This window comes from Xiphophorus maculatus, chromosome 8, assembly GCF_002775205.1.
Source record: "Xiphophorus maculatus strain JP 163 A chromosome 8, X_maculatus-5.0-male, whole genome shotgun sequence".
Taxonomy (NCBI): domain Eukaryota; kingdom Metazoa; phylum Chordata; class Actinopteri; order Cyprinodontiformes; family Poeciliidae; genus Xiphophorus; species Xiphophorus maculatus.
This window is the reverse complement of record NC_036450.1, coordinates 22,123,736-22,143,005: the sequence shown is the minus strand read 5'-3', so window position 1 is coordinate 22,143,005 and position 19,270 is coordinate 22,123,736. Positions and strand designations below refer to the sequence as shown.

The 19,270-nt window shown below is 37.6% G+C and overlaps 1 protein-coding gene across 3 annotated transcripts in view; it reads right to left on the bottom strand.

Annotated features, from left to right (window-relative positions):
- LOC102221672 (netrin receptor UNC5D-like) overlaps positions 1–19,270 on the bottom strand; it is a 222,100-nt gene that overhangs the window by 93,654 nt on the left and 109,176 nt on the right. For all 3 annotated transcript variants that reach the window (XM_023338523.1, XM_023338524.1, XM_023338525.1), the window contains exon 2: positions 9,920–10,126. In XM_023338523.1, coding sequence (XP_023194291.1) covers positions 9,920–10,126 — 207 coding nt within the window. The remainder of the gene's footprint in view (positions 1–9,919; positions 10,127–19,270) is intronic.

Genomic DNA, 19,270 nt, shown 5'->3' with positions numbered 1-19,270 from the left:
AGAACTAAACTTTCCTACGGTACTTTGCTTTATGGGTGATTAAACTAATTTGGATATGTTTGCCCTGGGGTATTTCAAACTCAACACTTATACTAGCAAAACTATTCAGTATCAGTTATGGTACGTTTTAATAAAGAGTAGAAAAACACAACCAAATCCTCAGTTTTAGCACCATTTTTATCGTCGTATTGATAGCAAAACCAATATGCTGAAGGCAATCAAGCACCGATTCAGAAACATTCAAATAATAAAAGTGTCACTTCCCTGTTTTGCAAAACAGTAAACAAGATAAGAGTCAGATTGTTTTTCCCTTGTGGAAGTATGGGGCTTTGATTAGATTGTCCAATAATTTTTATTTTTTACTATTATTACTTATATTTAGTGTGTATTTGTGTGTTTTCATTTCCCTGTTACCGTGATGTTGACACACAAATGTTCTCTGGGAGGAACAAGTGAGGGACGAATGATATTATTGTTAACAAACAGTTATTCAAAAACTGTTTGTTTTTTTAAAAAATTATTTTGTCTGTTATTTTTGGTCATTGGCACCAGTCATCAGGCCGTGTAATCATTTCATCAAATTGCAACTTTCTATGCCAGACATTTGGCTAAGCCATGAAGTTGAGTTGCGATAACCATCCGGTGATGAGTTAGATGAGGTGGTGAGCAGCCGAGCTGATGACTATGTAATGAAATCACACAGAGGATCACACAGGAAATTCATGGGGACTGACTTCGCAGTGGAACTGAACTTAGCGGCGTCAAAGTCAAAGAAAGGATGAGAATCCACCCTGAGCTCCTGAAGGCTGTGGAATTTGTGCAACACTGGCGGGAATTCGGGGGCACTTGCAAATCTTTTTGAAGATCCCTCGTTTTTAAAATTTCTAATCCATATTTTAATGTTGGATTAGGAACAAACTGTATCCCCCTGATGACATTATGCTAGTGAGGCCTGGAAGATCTTAGGATCTCTGCAACCTATTTCATACTCATGCTTATCTAATGCATTGAGACCAACGTTTACCTTGTGAAGTAAAAGTTCTAAAAGTAAAAGTAAAGGATTGAAATTTAGAAAATTATCAGGTACAATGACTGCATGATGTTAACAAATCCAAATGAAAACAGTCTTTTAAAATGAAAAGTTAATTGGTTTATTTTCATATTACATATTTGGCTAGTTTACCAAAGATTTAACTAACTACGTCATAAAATTAATTACATGGCAATCACATTCAGTCAGCCAGCTTCCTGCTGAGCGCAACATATTCTAGAGTCTATCCATGAAATACAGGAAGCACAAGTCAGGAGAAGACAGTACCGTCAACCTCTAACGTTGCAGCAGTGATTGCTTTGTCAGAAGTGGTGCGAGTTGAGTTACATGCACTGCAGCATGCTGCTTTAAATAGATACAATCTACACAGACCAAGTTGTTGAGAGCGCGAGCTTTACTTTGAGTTTGTTTTTTGACTCAATCTCTTCATTGTCCACAGGAGCTGGTGTGTACCTGCAGTGGTCATTGGCAAAAAGACTGGTCACCATTCCAACACAGGGCAAGATCAATTTCAAGTACACTGACATGATTTAGAGACGAAAAACTTTTGGAATCTGAAAAAATCTCAAAAGATGACATGTTTCTAAAAGGATCTGACAGATTTTAAGAAACCAAGAGTCACACCATGTTGACAGTTCCTGTTCATGCAAAGCTGAGGCATTAAGTCACAGAAGATTAGCTTACAGGTATGAAACATCTTATTAATCTGCAACACATTATGCAGGATGAAAAACATATAAACAATCAATGTCAGCTTTGCACAGTGGATCTAGAAAAAGTGTAAAATATGTGATGTAATGAGACCATGATGAGTCGCTGAACTAAAGTGTGTGTACACTCTTGAAACGATTTGTGCAATTAAGTATTTCTCCTGTTTTAGTTGAATTGTGCAGAATATTTCACAGTAAACATGGAAGATGTCTAGAAATGATTCATCATTGTTTCACATGTTTACGCAGCAGAAACCTGATGCTTTAAATGGGCAGTGTACATCTTTTACGTCCACTATATGTACGTACTGTGCATTTCAACATCAGATGGTCATATATGTCCTTTTCACAACATGTCTTTGTATTTTTGTCACTGTGTTCTGAAAGGGGGAAATAAATACACAACATATAATGGTAAAGCTCCATATGTCTCCCTTGCAGCCTTTATATATCCATGGTTTTTGTCCTCTGCCTTAAACCCTCTGGTCAAATAGTGTTAAGGCATCTGTTGTTTTGTCTGTCTCCATTTAATTCACAGGTTGCTGCTTTAATAACTACAGCCCCCTGCTCACTCCAGAACCCTGGGGCCATTCCACCAACTGAGCCACACTATAATAGCTTGTACTGATCTATAGCTGCTCCACAGCCTAATACAGACGAAGCTGGATGAGGAACAAGTTGTGTTTCAGTGGACAAAGGGTATTTATTTTCACACCAGAGGCTCATAATGCTCTACAAGTTGACACAGGTTGTGGAAGAAAAAAACTAAACAAAACCAAAAACTGAGAAATGCTCAATAATCCTCATTAAGGCCAAAAGCACGCTTCAGTGGCCATGAGATGCTTTGGCATCCGGGCTAAAATTCAGATTTAAAGAGATATTTCTGCCAAAATGTAATGAGAAGAAAATGTAAAAGGGATTGAGGTCAACAAAGAAAGGGTATATTCATGAATTGATTAAGACAACAGACAAAAACACAAACTCTCCTTTCTCAGCCAGCATGAAGCAGACATAAAGCGAGTTGAGGGACTCCTTGAAGCTTACTGGGGACGTTCTCCTGAGAATATCCAGTTGTACTTTCAGTTTTTGTCTCTGCTGGCATTTAAAGGTTGCTTAACTAACCTGCTGGCGACTGGAGGCCTGCCCAAAATGAATATTTGATTGTCTGAGGAGTCCAGTGTAGCTTTTATTTGCTTTTCTATTGTGTATTTTTATTACTACAATGTTCTATATATGTTTTTAGGGCATTTATCTTAAAAATACTTCAACTACTGCCAAACATAAACCTAAAACAGACGCTACACTTAACTTCATTTGCTGTGGCATGGACACACATTTTACTTGTCCTTTGTGTTTTTTAATGATATACGAAGAAAGTTATCTGATTTAAAGCCATTTTCTACTTGGAAAAGGAAGAGTGCTCTCTGAGTGAGCAGTAACATCCAAGTGTGGGCTGTCAATGATTGGCCATCTCTAGTGTTCTTAAAAATCAAGTGATATTGGAATCAATGCGGGAACATTTCATTCTTTACAGAATCCTTTGAGGTATAATGCAGAAAGACTTTTCAGATATTCCTCTGTTACACCTGAAGAGCACTTTGTGTTTATTTTGGAGCCCATCTCTGTGTGAAGTGATGTAATGAAGGAGAAAAAAAAAATCAACAGGATTTTTTTTTACCCAATTACAAAAAAGTGAAGTCTTTTCATACACTATTGTTCCAACAATTTCCTTTTTTTTTTTTCTTGCAACTGATTTTAGATGACATTGTGAAACATTTGGCTCCACTTTCTGTCATTAGCACAATATATATATATATATATATATATATATATATATATATATATATATATATATATATATATATATATACATATATATATATATATATATATATATATATACATACTGTATATATGTACATATAAATCACACAGTACTCACATATGTATAATAATATAGTATAGTAATCACACATGTATATATATATATACATGGTATATATAGCTAGTAAAATAGATAGATAACTAGATAGCTATATAGATTATTTACAGATTTGTTACACTGGACAGTATTTTGGGGTAAAATATGGAACATAGGCTAGCACTTAGGTACAACAAGCTCTCCAGATTGTTTCAAAACTCCTTATAAAAAACATTGTAATGTGACCAAATGTGAAACAGTTCAAGTTATTAATTCGGCATTAATGGATAAATGCAGAATTATCCATTAATAAAAGAAACACAAGAGAGGAGTTGGGGACTTTCATGGTGTGTGAAGGTGTGTAAAAGATGTTTGTATGCAAACAGGGGAACAGGATTAAGAAGGGCATATTTCTTGACCACTTCTTAAGTAAACCATGTAATTTTTATTGAGCATAAAATGCTTTGTCTCCAATGTAAAAGACTAGGTTCAATAAACTGCAAAGCATCTGGTATGGTTAGCTTGATTTTCATCCATCTTTTAACAATTTGACTATATACCCTCATCTAATTGTTATATTTTGTATATATTTATCGCATCAGCATAGTTTATTTCCAGTTTTTCACGCCATATTTCATGCTGCTACGTTTGGTTTGTTACGGCTCTTTGCAGTAAGGTGAGCCTGCATCCTGTCAGCAGGCCAGAGCCTGATCCTTCAGGTCGATCATAAAGAAGCACCAACGGCCAGGAAAAAAGGGCCGAAACACAACACATCAGTGAGCTGTTGAACCGATCACAGTCATGGTCACGGTCAAAATTTGCTGACAGGTATTGTCTCAATAAATCCTGGATCTTTTTTGTGTGCGTCTTTCTCGTTCTAGAGCCAAGTGTTAGGACACATTTCTTAAACGCACTAGTCGAATAACTGCTCATGTAGTGATGTTAGTCAGTTTTAATATGGAAATGCAAATTTCATTTCACTAATTCAACAACCAGCAACATATATATTGAAAATATCCAAAGATAAAGAGCTGAAAAATGAAATCTCTGAGCTTTGCATCCATAAATACACTGGCGCATACATATTAATTTTGCCACTCTCATAAACTATTTCTCAAACTCTTCCACTGCTCTTGCACTGTTTACATAACAGAGACAATGAGCTAATAAAGAACCACTTACATTAAAGCTGAGCAAGATCAAAGAACACTTTATGTAACAGGATGAGGAGGAAGTTATGTAGGCCAAGACGACCGTTAACAAGTAGCGATGATCATGTTAACAAAATCAAGACAAAATGTAGCATTTCATTAGCTTAATATAAAATAGATCAAACACAACATTACATTCTTAGCATGGCATAATCACAACCAATACTTGGGGTAGTCTTGAAATAAGAATTAAAGATGTTTCATCATTATCACATTGTGGTGGTTAGCATTTCATTGTTATTTTTTTTCTCTAGATTACTTGAGAATAGTGTTTTTAAATTTTTTTTTTATTATTCATATTACTGTATCTCACTGATTCCCTGGGAGTAGACAGACTAACAGTGTAAAGGAGAAGGAGGGACTGACAGACGGAGTTTGATGTCGGGTCTTTTATAATATGAAACAGCCAGACTCTGAGACAGGCTCCCTCCCTGGTGTCTGGGGGTAGTTTCTATGTGAGATCTCGAGCTTTGAATCAACTCGCTCCTTCATGCATCTAAAGATAGTCAAGACTTCTGGAGAGGTCCTGGCAAATAATTTCAAAAAATTAAATATTGAAAGAACAGCTGGTTTTTTTTCTCCGCTTCCTCTTAGCCCTCGGTACTCTCTGTTCTCGTCCGCCTCTCCTTTTGAAGAAGCTCTGATCTTACTGTTTTACAATACAGGCAGGTTAGGGTTTCTGGTTTTATCTTTTTGTCTATTAATAATAAAAAACATCAGCACCATATGTTATTATTATTATTACTATTAGTATTCTTGATAATAAAAAATACTGCTTATGATTTGTTGCGTATTTAGTTATGTGATCACATCTTCCCACCCTAGTGTCAAATCCTTTGCAAAGATGAGTCTACAGTTATTGTTTTCAGCTGTACTATTGAACACTTTCTGAAAATGAAACATTGTAATTCTGCAGGTTGGCATTTCAAAGGCATTTCTAAACATCAAGACAGTTTCACAGAGGATACAAGCTACTGTATGAGAAGATAAAATGTTTCCATGCACGAAGATCTCCTACAAAGACTCAGAGTGCACATAGGGAAGACATAGTGAAAGTAATGTATGGATGTGACATCGATTTTCAGTTATTTCTTATCAAAATACACATTTTAATCGAGCTACTTTAATCAAATCATAGCTGTACTAAAGGTAGAGCAAAGGTCCTAAAATGCATTCAGCTGCCATGTAAGAAATATGCAATCGCCTCCACTGGTAAAATAATTTACGACGTTACAGACTGCCTCTGCACATAATGTAGGGTTTAAATTCTAACTTTGCAAGAGCCGCCCTTCTTTAGCACATTTTTTTTTTACCCTTTCAGCTTGTCTTAAAGTGACAGAAAACAGCCTTGAGCACTTGCTGGGAACAGCTCATAAACTCAATTTCTTTGACAGAATCACTTTTTTTTTCTTTGCCAACACTCGCATGTACTAAGGACTGATAAAAAAAATACATTAATTTGAAATCTATCCTGTTCAATTTTCCTGCGTGCTGCGGCTAAAGGGATACATCCTGACAAAGTACAGATCCCAACAGAGCTTGTTAGGTTATGAGATACACTCCTGCACAGCCGCTTTCCCCTTCCTGCATCTCTCCCAGAGGAAACCGTATGAATGTCGACATGGAGCCAGATGGAAGTAAAGCTATGAAACAACACTAGAGGCAGTAAAACTGTGGAGGTCCATTGTTAATTCTGGTGGGAGCTATTGCTCGCTGCTGTCTTTTAAGTGAACCATTAACACTGTTGCACAAATAACAGCAGCAAAGGAAGTGGTGCAAAAAGCGGAGGTAATCCTGAACGGACATCAAAACTGAAAAAAATAAATAAATAAACCAGTGTCCTTGTAACGCCTCATGACAGTATCCATACTCCTTTAGCTTTTCTGCTTTTTGTTTCATCAAAACAATGCACTTTAGTTTGTCGTAGTTTAATAGTCTAAACCTAAAATTGGGTGCAAGTAGTGGAAAGAACAGTTTTCAAAATTCTTAGCAAATTCATGTAAAGTGTTGCATAGGTTCGGCTTCTTTTTACCTTAAATTCATATGTAAATTCAGTGCAGCAGTTGGTTTGAGAAGTTGTAGAGAGATTTAAAGCAGGGTTATCTTATAAACAATATTTTAAGCTTTAAGCATCTCATGGAGCATTGTTCAATGAAATATCCTAAAATACAAACAGCATGGCAGAACTAGGCTTTGCACAATAAAAGATTTTGCGGGACGATAAGTTGTCCCAGAAGTTATTCCAATAAATGATATTGTTTTGAGACTGTTTAAGTGACATATTGGTAATGGAAATGCAAATACAGCCTCTCAATGATCAATAAACTTTAATTTCAACAGAACATTTAACATTGGTACTGGAAGACATTTTAAAAATCCCAAAAAATTAACAAAACAACCAAAAACAAAGAATAAAATGGATACCGAAGTCTCTAAAAATAAAATGTCCCTTAAAAAAATGGGCTGCTTGAGACCAATGAGTCAGACTGAAGCATTTTGCCATCCAGACTTTGAAATAGCTAGAGATGATAAAAAAAAAACAATCATGCAAATGGAAATGATCAAGCTTGTTCTAATTTAGAACGCAATTAATTGAGCTACTGCTTATTACGACAGGCCTAGACACAGACAACCTACCAACACATGGCAACTAACAACTAAATTCACAGGCTGGGCAAGGAGAGTATTGATCAGAAGCAAACAAGAGGCCCATGGCAACTCTGAAAAAACAGAAAATACCAGGTGAGGGAATCTGTAGACGATAAAGCTATCGGTTGTGAACTCCATAAAAGTGCTTTTTACGCAAGAGTAGCAAGAATAAAGCCTTATAGTTGAGAGGTAGCCACAATAAGCCGACTTCACAATTTGCCACAAGCCATGTAGGGAGCACAGTGTGGAAGAAAGGGCTCTCCTCAGACAAGACTGAAGCTGAACATTTTTAGTAAAGCTACAAATCCAAACAAGAAGGATCTGTTGGCTAATATAAAAAAAAAAACAAAACATGTGGAGGCACAAAACTGGACAGTTTATCTCCATTGTGAAACATGGTGGTGGCAGCATCATACTGTGAGAACAGAAGGATCAGATTTGAGTTTCACATTTCAGCAAGAAAACAACCTTAATCTCCTAAAACTCAAACTCGTATTTCCCCTTTGATATTTGGGCTGATTTTTTATTGCAATAACAACAAATGACCTTTTTACAACATGTAGTTTCTGAGAGAAATTGTGTTCTTCAAAGCCTCAACCTGGGCTGCCTACAAGTACATGCAACCCTTTTCAGATTTCTACTTGAATAAACATTGAAGGTGCAGAAGTTTTCCTCCTCCTCACAATTGTGTACTACTTTCTGTCACATAAAATCACAAGAAAATACATTAGTTGTGACATGTGAAAATGTGAGAAAGTTCAAGTCGAATGGATACCTTTGAAATTAACTGCATTTAGTATTCTTTTCATGTAAGCATACAAAAGGACCAAACAACAAACTACTGTCAAACTGGATTTTTTTTTTTTACAAAAAAGGAACTTTATTGTACCTTATCTAACTTATCACATGGAAAGACACAATTACAGCTCCAGTGCATTGTTGGAAAATGTTTATGTTTTTTAGTTTGATGTATAAACATGAGAGGATTCTTTCTCCCACCCCCCTCCCTCTTTGGGATGATGCAACAAAAACAGTCCAAGGACTCGAAGAGGAACCATTTTCCTTGTGGTTTTAATGGATTCACTTGAAGTTAAGACAACAACAACAACAACAACAGCAGCAGCAGTGTTTCAGCAAGTTGCATCACTTACAGGAATCATAGGGAGTTCAAAGTCTCATGCTAAAACTAAACAAGTTGGCTCAAACGTCACTTTAGTTTAGATGAATTGTGACACGTGGTGTAATGGGAAAAGTATTTTGTGAACATTGTCATGAGGCCACATTGGAAAAGGTTAATAACTGAAAATTTCATCATCATACAATTACAAAGGCGTGACTTTACATGAATGCCAGTACGTTACGATGTTATTACCAACTTTTGTTCTGGATGCCAAAATCCATTCTCAGATTGGTTTTAGAGGAAAATAAGACAAAAAAGGTGATATGTTAAACTTCCACACAATTTCCTCCTAACCTTAGACAAAGCCCTGGGCTCATTCTTGGTCTTCTCCATACATTATTCATCAGTTTGGGTGCAAGGTAGAAACAGAAGAAAGCGGTAGAAATCAACACTCAAAGAGTCCTAATCTAAAATCCAAATAAAAAATCTGCTGAAAAATTACAAAGCCCTTCTTGCTTCTTCTTTTTTTTTTTTTTTTTACTCCTTTTTGCTGGATTTCAACCTGGAATTTGCATTCATTCAGTTAGCAGATGCTTTTATCTAAAGTGACTTGCAAGGAACTACATTCAAGCCTCAGCACACCAAGTGCCTCTGGCATACACATTATGTGCTATTTAAAAAGAGACAGTACAAGTGGAACAGGTACAGAAGTGCAAATGGAGAACAGGTTAGGTGGGCTTGAAAGTGCAGGCGAAGGTTGAGATGACCATAGAGGACAATATTTATCAAAGTAATTCAGTGGTTGGGAATGAGCATGAAAGTGGATTATATGACTGAGCGGGGTGCAGACCCCACTGTTATTCTATGGGCATGGGTTGTTTACTTCAGTGTGAGTCTGCTGGGTGACTCATGTCTCTTATTGGTGGATTTAACATCAGACATGTAGGCATATTGTGAACCACTTGCAGAGGTTTCACAGTGAATGCTGAGAGAACTGCTGGAAGAGGATGTGAACAGTAGAGACCAACCTGCAGCAGACAGTGGTGCTTCTAAATGCACAGCAAATTAATTCAACCCTGCAAGCTCTTGGCTACTTTTTGCTCTTACATTGCCCACAAATGAAACGCCAAATAAAGGAGAGTGTCAGGCTTTTTTCATTTTTGGACTGTTGAGACTATGCATCAACCAGCCAATTTCTACATGGCTGCCTTGCTTATCCTTGACCCACACATCACGTGTTCATTAAGGTTAAAATACCTGTCACGACGTCAGTGTGCTCTTGGGACATGTGCTGGCTCTGGTGAACCCATTCACCGTTGCACTTGAAGAAGATTTGGAGCGCGGGCCGGGCCTGACACCTGAGCTTGATGGGGTTGCTCTTGATGATGTAGGCATCGACGGGCTCCTCCAAGAACCGCGGCAGGGTCCCAGACTGGCCATGTTGCAGGGCTTCACCTCTGGGACCTGAAGGGGGAAAAGAAATGAAAAGAAAAGAAGAGTGAAATGGAATCCATAAACAAAATTCATCGGATGCTATACTTGTTTATTTCTGGCAGTAAAACAATTGGTTTCAGAAGTGGTTTTCTCCAAAGTGCCAACATGTAGTTATCTTTTGATGAAGCAGTATTACAGTCCAGAACTCCATTTTTATTTCTTGCCGTGATTGTGTGGTCTTGTCCCTCAAAAGGCCTCTGCAGTCACAAGATCTCAGTCCAATAGAGCACATTCACAACGTGGGCAGAACAAGAGATGTGCACCAGGGATGTGCAGCCATCAACAGCTACAAGACAACTACTCTTCCCACTGAACCACAGTTGCCCCAAATGAGTTGGCCTGCTTTCTCGATTGGTTTGAAGTCAGGGCTTTGTGCATCCCAGTCAACTTTCTCCAAACAAACTCACACGTTACTAAACGAAGCACAAAATTTTGGACATGTCACCCATACAAATGACTCCTAAGGTTTTGACAAAACAAAGTCCAGTGCCTTGGTTTAGCCACTGATGCACAGACATTTCAAAACTGAAAATGGTCATTTGGAGATTTTTTCTAAGCCTCTTTGCTGCAGCATTAAGTGCTCCTTTCACTAAAAGTAAGGACTCAAGTTGTTTCCTTGACAAATAATGCCAAGCCAAAAGCTCCACCAAAATTCACACCATTAGTAACTTCCAAACAAAGACTTGTTCATCATATTGTCAGACAGAGGGCAGATTCACTCCAGCCCTGTTCAATCCACTTTAATCAGATTCTAGTTCGTTTGCCTATAAAGTCTGGTACATTTGGGGAGGTGTGAATGTGCCATCGCATGCTGATGCAGACCAAAAAATGCAAACTCCGGTCTGCCTAAAAATCTAGGTCCCGGTTTGGTTGAAGTGAACTCTGGTATGGTTCAAATACATACAGTATGTGAATGCCAAGCAGACTAGAGACCTCTAGCGGGAAGCAGACTATAGCGCAAGGCATTCTGATTGAATATAAGCAAAACAAACTTGTGAGTTTATTGTTAGCTGGAAATTTGCTTGTGGTCTTTTACCAACAACAAAAGAGAAATCCTACAACCACTAAAATCTGACTCTGCTCTGTTTTTGCTTACATTTCACAAAGAAAGAAGTTGCACTCAGAGATTTTCTTGTCTTTTATTTCAGTGGTTCTTGGTGCAGCTCCACCACACGTGAGTGAGGAACAGGTTTTTCAAGGATTTGGATCATTTGACACAAAGCAGTGTGAAAGAGAACAGCAGCAACACCAGCTGAAAATGTAACAAATGTTGCAATTTTTGTCCCCAATCGAACCGTCTCTACTGGACTATCAGGTGTGAAAACACCCAGAGAGGCATGATTGATAGAGTCCAGTGGTGCCAGGCTTCACTTAATTGCATCTGAGGTTTGACACTACACTTGGTGATGTAAGGTATAATGCACCTCCTTGGCAATTTTTCTTTTTTTTTTTAAACCAAACTCTTTACCTATTGCTTTTGCTGTAACCTGAAAAGACTGAAGCTATTGACTGAAACCATTGACTTTACACACAGTTGGTGATTCAGCATTCGCGTTTCCCAGTATGTAATGACGGCACACAGAGAAGTCAAGGGAATTTGTAGTTGCAAGAACATTTCACAAAGGAGTCTATTCCACAGGTGCCATCTTATCACAGTAATATGCCTTAAGTTGCAGAACCCCTTACAGCGACCTTTCTGTTCATAAGAGTTTATAGAAGCATTTTACATGACACGGCGCCTCTGGCCATGAGAGTGATTGCAACAAATAAATTCAATGATTTGGATGGGTGTCTCAATAAATATGGTGTGTTACTTGCATATGAAGCATAAATGGATTACACTTGAAATGTAACATCCTCCCGAATACTGCATCAAAGTAGTCCTTTGAAACTGCAATAGTAAGCATATCATTAAGATGACTGTGATTTTTTAAATATTGTGCAGCTCTATGTTTGCAGTGATGAACATATTCCCATTTAAAGCAAAGGTTGATCTACATCCATAAACAACGCTTTGATCTCAGACGTCGGTCCTCACTAAAACAGTTACTTCAGTGGAGGAACTCGCAGACAAGGTGCTGCAGCACATTAACAGTCATTACTCCCGCCTTCCTCTGCCTGTTTGAGGGCTGTTTCAGTCGGCGCACGTTTTTGCTGCTTCTGAGTCCCACAACTGTAATTATACTCTGACTAATCCGCTAGTTTGGTGGAACATCTTTCATGCAAGTGTGAAGAGTTTATTGAGGCAAACCATCCCATACACTCTCACCTCCCCACTGCACACTCCATGTTTCCCCACAGTGATGGCTGTACCTCTGAAAAGCCCATCAGGATTAGGGAACCCACTCTCTCATTTTCTTCTCCCCCCCACCCCTCTCCAGCTAATCCCATCCTCCTACCTTTCCTTGCTGGATGTCTCCTGATGGAGGGAAATAGATAAAAGACTCTCTGCGATTCCCCGGCTGTGAAAATCACAGAACTTGCTCGCTGTTCGTCTACCCCTCTGTGGGACGCGTTCGCATTCTCTGCCGCGTTCGTGGAACGGGAGCTGAACAAAGAGACATGCTTTTAATTTCAAAATGTCTAGCCCCAGGCAAGCTTTTCTTGTTTGGAGTGCTCCTCTTTGTTTTGCACAGGCAGAACTGACACGGTGTGTTTGTGTTTGGATGGATGCAAAACACAGACATGACTTTGCATCGAGGCAACGATAGATGAGAACAGGAACACCCAAATACAAAGGCTGTCAATCCCAGTTAAAGCCATTCGCAATTATGACATCTGATAAATGGATTGGGTCCCATGTTATTTTGGCCTACCAACAGGAAAGTTTAACACCGGTGACTATTACAACTAAATGATATCAACATTAGAGATGATTTCAGATTTCATTGCCGTTAGCAGTCTGTTCACTGCTCTGATTTTTCTCTTCCATATTTCCGCTGGGATGTTTCGCGGCAGACAGATTAAGAGAGACACATGAAAGGAAACTGGTGCCATTTAACCCCGGGCTGGTGTCGGCATGTGAGGCTTACAAGCACTCAACTGTCCCTAGAAACTGCATAACATTGTCTCCGGTCATGAAATTGATGAATATAAATCACAAACAGCAGCGCGGAGTAGTGGCGGCAATATTTATGTTGCAGCGTACTATTTTAAACCATACTGTGATAAGGCTCCGCGGAGCAGTTTCGCGAAGAAGTGTGATGCCGCTTGACATTCTCACAACATTCTCTCATTTACATCCTGGGGTTGGTGCAGGGCGGTTATTGGTTCATCTTACCACAATATGTTTCCCCACTGCCATTCAGGAGACCGCTGAGGCCTGTGCTTCACAGTTTTCAGAATGATCTACAACCAATGCTTCCATCTGGCAATAACACATAAGGGGCACAGATACATTTAGCCAACTCGGAGAGAAAACAACATATCACTGCCAAAGGGCTGAGTGATGGCTCTATTTTCTTTCCCTTTCTCTGCCTCTGTGTCTGCCTTGCACATAAAGGCTTCTACAGGAAATACACGCTAGTCGTGAAGCAACTTGTCAGGAAGAAGGCATGCTTTTGTCAGACGGAGCAAACACTCGATCTCTTTACATGCTAAATTAAAAAGTCGAGGAAACTCAGTGACAAAAACATATTTCACTAAAGGGGGATACAGGTACATAGTGCCTTTTTATACCACAATCAAATAACTGTTACCTTTGGTTGTAATGTAAGTGCTGCATGTCGAAACAACATCAAAGAAATTTGACTTCAATTCATAGCAGTGTCTGATGCCTTGAAATTGGCCTGTCTCTTTAAGAAGATCCTATTGTTTCAGACACTCTGCCTTCAGCACAACTCAGCAATGCCTCTCCATGCAGTCTACAAGCGTTGTTAGGAGCATTGTAGTTTTTATGATAAAGTCAGCAGACCTGCAATTCTACCAGGTGTTTGGTAATTACTGCTGCTGCTAGTCTGGAGGAGCTTTATGGGTAAATAGGCGCCGCTTTGCATGAGCAAGCATTAATGATGTTATAACATGATATAAAGCTCAATAAAATAAAATCATACATACATACATACATACATACATACATACATACATACATACATACATACATACATACATACATACATACATACATACATACATACATACATACATACATACATACATACATACATACATACATACATACATACATACATACATACATACATACATACATACATACGTTATAAAAAGCAGATTTTGCATCATAATAGAAATACCCCTTTATATGTCAATTTACATTGTACTGTGTCCTCCAAAAGTATTTCTTATATGTGTTCAACATTTTTCAGTTTCATCACATCCTAACCAATAATTGGGCAAGTTTAAAATAGGTTTTAGGTCATCGACTTATATTAAAAGCTTTGAACATCTATTGAATTTTGAACACTGAAACTTAAGATATAGTGGTCATCTTAAGGTGACTGATTTGGCAAAGAGAATGTTGTTGAGAGAATCAGCCAAGAGTATTGGAGGAGCTCTGAGGCTTACGGAGCTCAGGTGAGGTAAATTGTCTATAGGATTAATATTAGTTAGACACTCAACAAATCTGTCATTTATGGGAGAATGGCATAAAAAGTCGGTGCTGAAACGAAACCACGAGAAATCCAGATTCGCAGTCAAAAATCTAACTGACATGTTTCGACCGGAGTTGTTACTGCTATGTTAAAAAAACTGAGCAATTCAACAAATACAAGGCAGAAATGTTGGTTTCTAGATGTGTCAACCAGGTAGACCTGCAGCTGTAACTGTACGCAGGGGTTTGCTACTACCACAAAAAAGAAATTCTGATAAAAACTATATTTTTTTGTCAAAATATGATAAAATAAGCTAGTTTTTCAGTGCACTGTGGTAACAGTTCTGAGAAAAATACCTTTCTTTGTATTAGAAATCACCTCTTCAACATTATGTGCTGTTTGTAATATCTGATTAAGTTTTACATGTCATCACATATATTGCTTGGGTCTTGTGCTGCAGACAGAACCGTTTACGACTTGCAGTATCTTTTGTCTTGAAAATCTGCAGAATGTGACTGGCATAATTTCCTGTAATAATTTTCAGCATTTTGCTTCATTACCTTTATAAATCTTTCACCGTTAAAAGTCTCTTCACACATTCACGGCGTATCTACGAGGTGTGCAGTTACCGACCCGTTCTGATTGAAGGAACCGCCAAGATTGGCCCTGTCTTCTTTAGCCTGAAGGACGAATTGTCAATGAATTATAAAGTAAGTGTTACATTTTGAATTTTCTCTCTGTCTTTCTCCTGCAGTACATAATGGCCCAAGTAGGTCTGAAATTCAGAGAGGATGCTTAATCAATCAACCGAGCAAACCAGTAAGAACAGGAAAAAATAAAACATTTTTCGACATGTACAACTCATGTCAGGTTTGTGCTCTTTTAGACAAAAAGTGGATTGTGCTGCAACAAGGTCAACCAGTTCCACAAAGAGTCCAATCAGACAGGATAGCATTAATTCTACACACATTATGGAGTGCTATTTGGCAATAAAATTGTGACAGGTGAATAATTTTAAACAATGCGATGACAAAAAACTGAAATTGTGATGTTTCTGTGAGCAACGTTTAAGTTGGTAAATAACAGAAGACAGAATTTATTGTTTTATTGTGCATCATTAAACTGAAAACCAATTAATGAAGCACTGAAAATGCATAATTAGGACAAAAATCTATGCAGAAATTCAGAACAGAGTTACATGGTGAAGTACATTTGCCTATTGTATCAGATCGCAAAATATCTTTAAAAACGCAACCCACAGAAACAATTCAAAGCAACTCAATCCTATGATAGACAGTACTTTACATATTATGCATGTGAAACCAATACTAATAGTTTCGGTAAATTCCCAAGACATTCGTTGACATTTACAGAAAATGTCAATGAAAACCACTGATGACTGTTGGCTTACATCTTAGAGCATCTTTCGAACAAGTTGGAAAGATGAACAAAGACTTCAATCATCTGACGTTTCATCCATAGCTTGAGCTGATCTTGGCTCTGCTGACTAGAAATCAAAGTGGAGGAGAACAACTCATGGGAGAATACCTGTGCTATGGTTGCGTAAACTATCTAAAGGTTCAGGACGTTTACTACATGTGCAAAAAAGAATCCAAAGCAATCCATGTCAAACACTTGCTATTACCCACCTCAAGTGTTGAGATTTGAAAATCTAATAGCGTCTCACTGAGGAATTTGGATTTACAACTGAATATCTCAGTCCAATCCAGAAAGCCCTGAAGGTTGAGATTCTGTGGCAGACGAAGTTTAGAGATATTTACACTCACGTCATTATAAGGTCAACATTCAAACCAGATCTGCTGAAACAGATCTCTTCCAAGAGAATTTATGAGGATGGAAAAATGTTCACGTTTGCTTTTGAACCTACAGTAACCGATGAATTGCACTTTAGTTCTGCTGTTTGCAGGTTTACTCTGTGAGTGTCAGCAATTTATTCACCTCTTCACAGTACATTATTGTAATTGATCTGATATGAAGAGAAGAGAGGACAAATTCAAAAATGAAATATTTACAAATGGCAAAGACTAATTATGCCTTTAATATTCTTTCCTGCATTACTTCCGCTGCATGTTAAACTCGTGTCAAGAAGAACCAGAGGCGTTGTGACTTGTTACTACTTCTGTTCATACTTCTGTACAGCAGGCAAACTAAGGTGAAAATGATAACAGTTTTCCTACTTGAAGTCAGGTAGGTGTCAAGCAATGGAAGTGTAAATATTCAGTGCAGGATATGAGATGATTTGTTCCTCTTGCTGTATTTCAGCAACTTGTGCAAATTTTAAACTTTTTTAATTTTGGCATCAAGTCAGAGTTGGTTAAACTTTTCCAAAACGTTTTCTGTTTTATGCTGCACCTTAGTGACGGTTTTACACAAACGTGTAGCAGCACAGGAAAAAATTTACAAAAATGCTCAATGTTAGGTTTCTATTCACTTCTTTAAAATGCTAAGTAGCTAAGGATGTCTATAAAAACAAAATATTATTTTGTCTACTGAGAAATTCACCTTCAATAAAAGAATTTAAAAAATGAACTGTTTTACTAACTAGATCACGTGCCAAATTAAAATGCCCTAATCTGTCAAGGCATGAAAACACAACTAAATGAATTTTTTTAAGGTTTTATTTTTAAATAATGGATTTATCTATACATTTAATAAAAGTCAAAACATAAATACACATTTTCTTTATATATATATATATATATTTGTCATGGATTTCTCCAGACAGTGAACCTCTCAGTTTTAGTTGTGGGTAACAAAAAGTACATGCTTTGTATTCTGATGTAATGTTTATTGCTTGTATCATATTCTTTACTGAAATGCGTTTTTATGGTGCAAAGCACCTTGAAATGTGCTACAACAATAAACTTGTCTTGACTTTGCATGAGAATAGCTTTCGGCTGTGATTGATTAATGTTTTTTGTTCCTGTGTGAAGTGAATGTCTGCACTAATTTAGGTGAACTGAAAGTATGTGAGCAAAAAAAAAAAAAAAAAGAAAAGGTTTTTGTAACTATTTGCTCTCAGGGTGGTGATTTCCCCCAGTTTGTATTAGCTTAACATATGGCAAGATTTTATGGCATGAAGAATAATGAGAGGGAAAGTTGTCAACACCAGAAAAACAAAACTTTTAATGTTTTCCTGCTATTTCCACACCATATAATGGAATTATACCTACCTTTTTTACTTTATATATATACAGTACAGACCAAAAGTTTGGACACACCTTCTAATTCAATGGGTTTTCTTTATTTTCATGACTATTTATAAGGCAAGAAATCCCACTTATTAACCTGACAGGGCAGGTTGACCTATGAAGTGAAAACCATTTCAGGTGACGACCTCTTGAAGCTCATCAAGAAAATGCAGAGTGTGTGCAAAGCAGTAATCACAGCAAAAGGTTGCTACTTTGAAGAAACTAGAATATAAGGGGTATTTTCAGTTGTTTTACACTTTTTTGTTTAGTGCATATTTCCACATGTGTTATTCATAGTTTTGATGCCTTCAGTGTGAATCTACAATGTCAATAGTCATGAAAATAAAGGAAACTCATAGAATTAAAAGGTGTGTCCAAACTTTTGGTCTGCACTGTATATTGTTGTTGTTGTTTCAACCTTCCAGATCTCTCAGGTCTTCTGGTTCTGATTCCTTTAAATCTAGACTAAACCTGTTAGAGTTGCTTTAGCAACATAATAAATGAAACACTGACCAACATTTTCATGTGTAACAATGGCACTTGGCAAAATGTAATCTTTAACGGTTTTCTCAATTGTTCACTGTGTGGTTTCTTCAATGACTTTGTATTATTATTATTATTTTTTTTTTTTACCCCTCCAGGGGGTCTTTTTGTGGGCTCTAGTGTCCCTTATATGATAGTAGGCTGACAGGAAGCAGGGAAGGAGAGGGGGGAAGACATGCGGCAAATGTCGGCGGGTCCGGGAGTCGAACCCGCGACGGCCGCGTCGAGGACTCAAGGCCTCTAAATACGGGGCGCGCTAACCGCTACGCCACCACAGCACGCCCCTATTTTTGTGTTTTTATGATGTGAAGAACTTTGAACTGTCTTGGTGCTGAAATGTGCTGCACAAATAAACTTGATTGATTGATTGATATATGGTATAAAAGGCAGGGAACCCCCACTTATCTCAACAACCATACAACAGTATTATGTATCATGGAGTAGCACTTCGACATGGATTAAACAAATTATTTAATAACTTGCTGAGTTTCCCAATTAAGAATCAGCACCAAAAGTATTATTATTATTATTATTATTATTATTATTATTATTATTATTATTATTATTATTATTATTATTATTATTATTATTATATTTTTTAACCATAGTAACATTTCCCTACCAGGTTTACAAAACGAGGTGTACAATTTCCTGTTGAAAGAGAAACCTATTTGTAGATCTGATATTCATTATAGTCGCCTTGTCGTAAACAATGACTTTTATAAAGTGTGTCCGTGTAAATACATGAATAAATACAGCTTGGCAGTGGTCAACACTGCATTAATTACATACACCCGGATGAGGTGGGC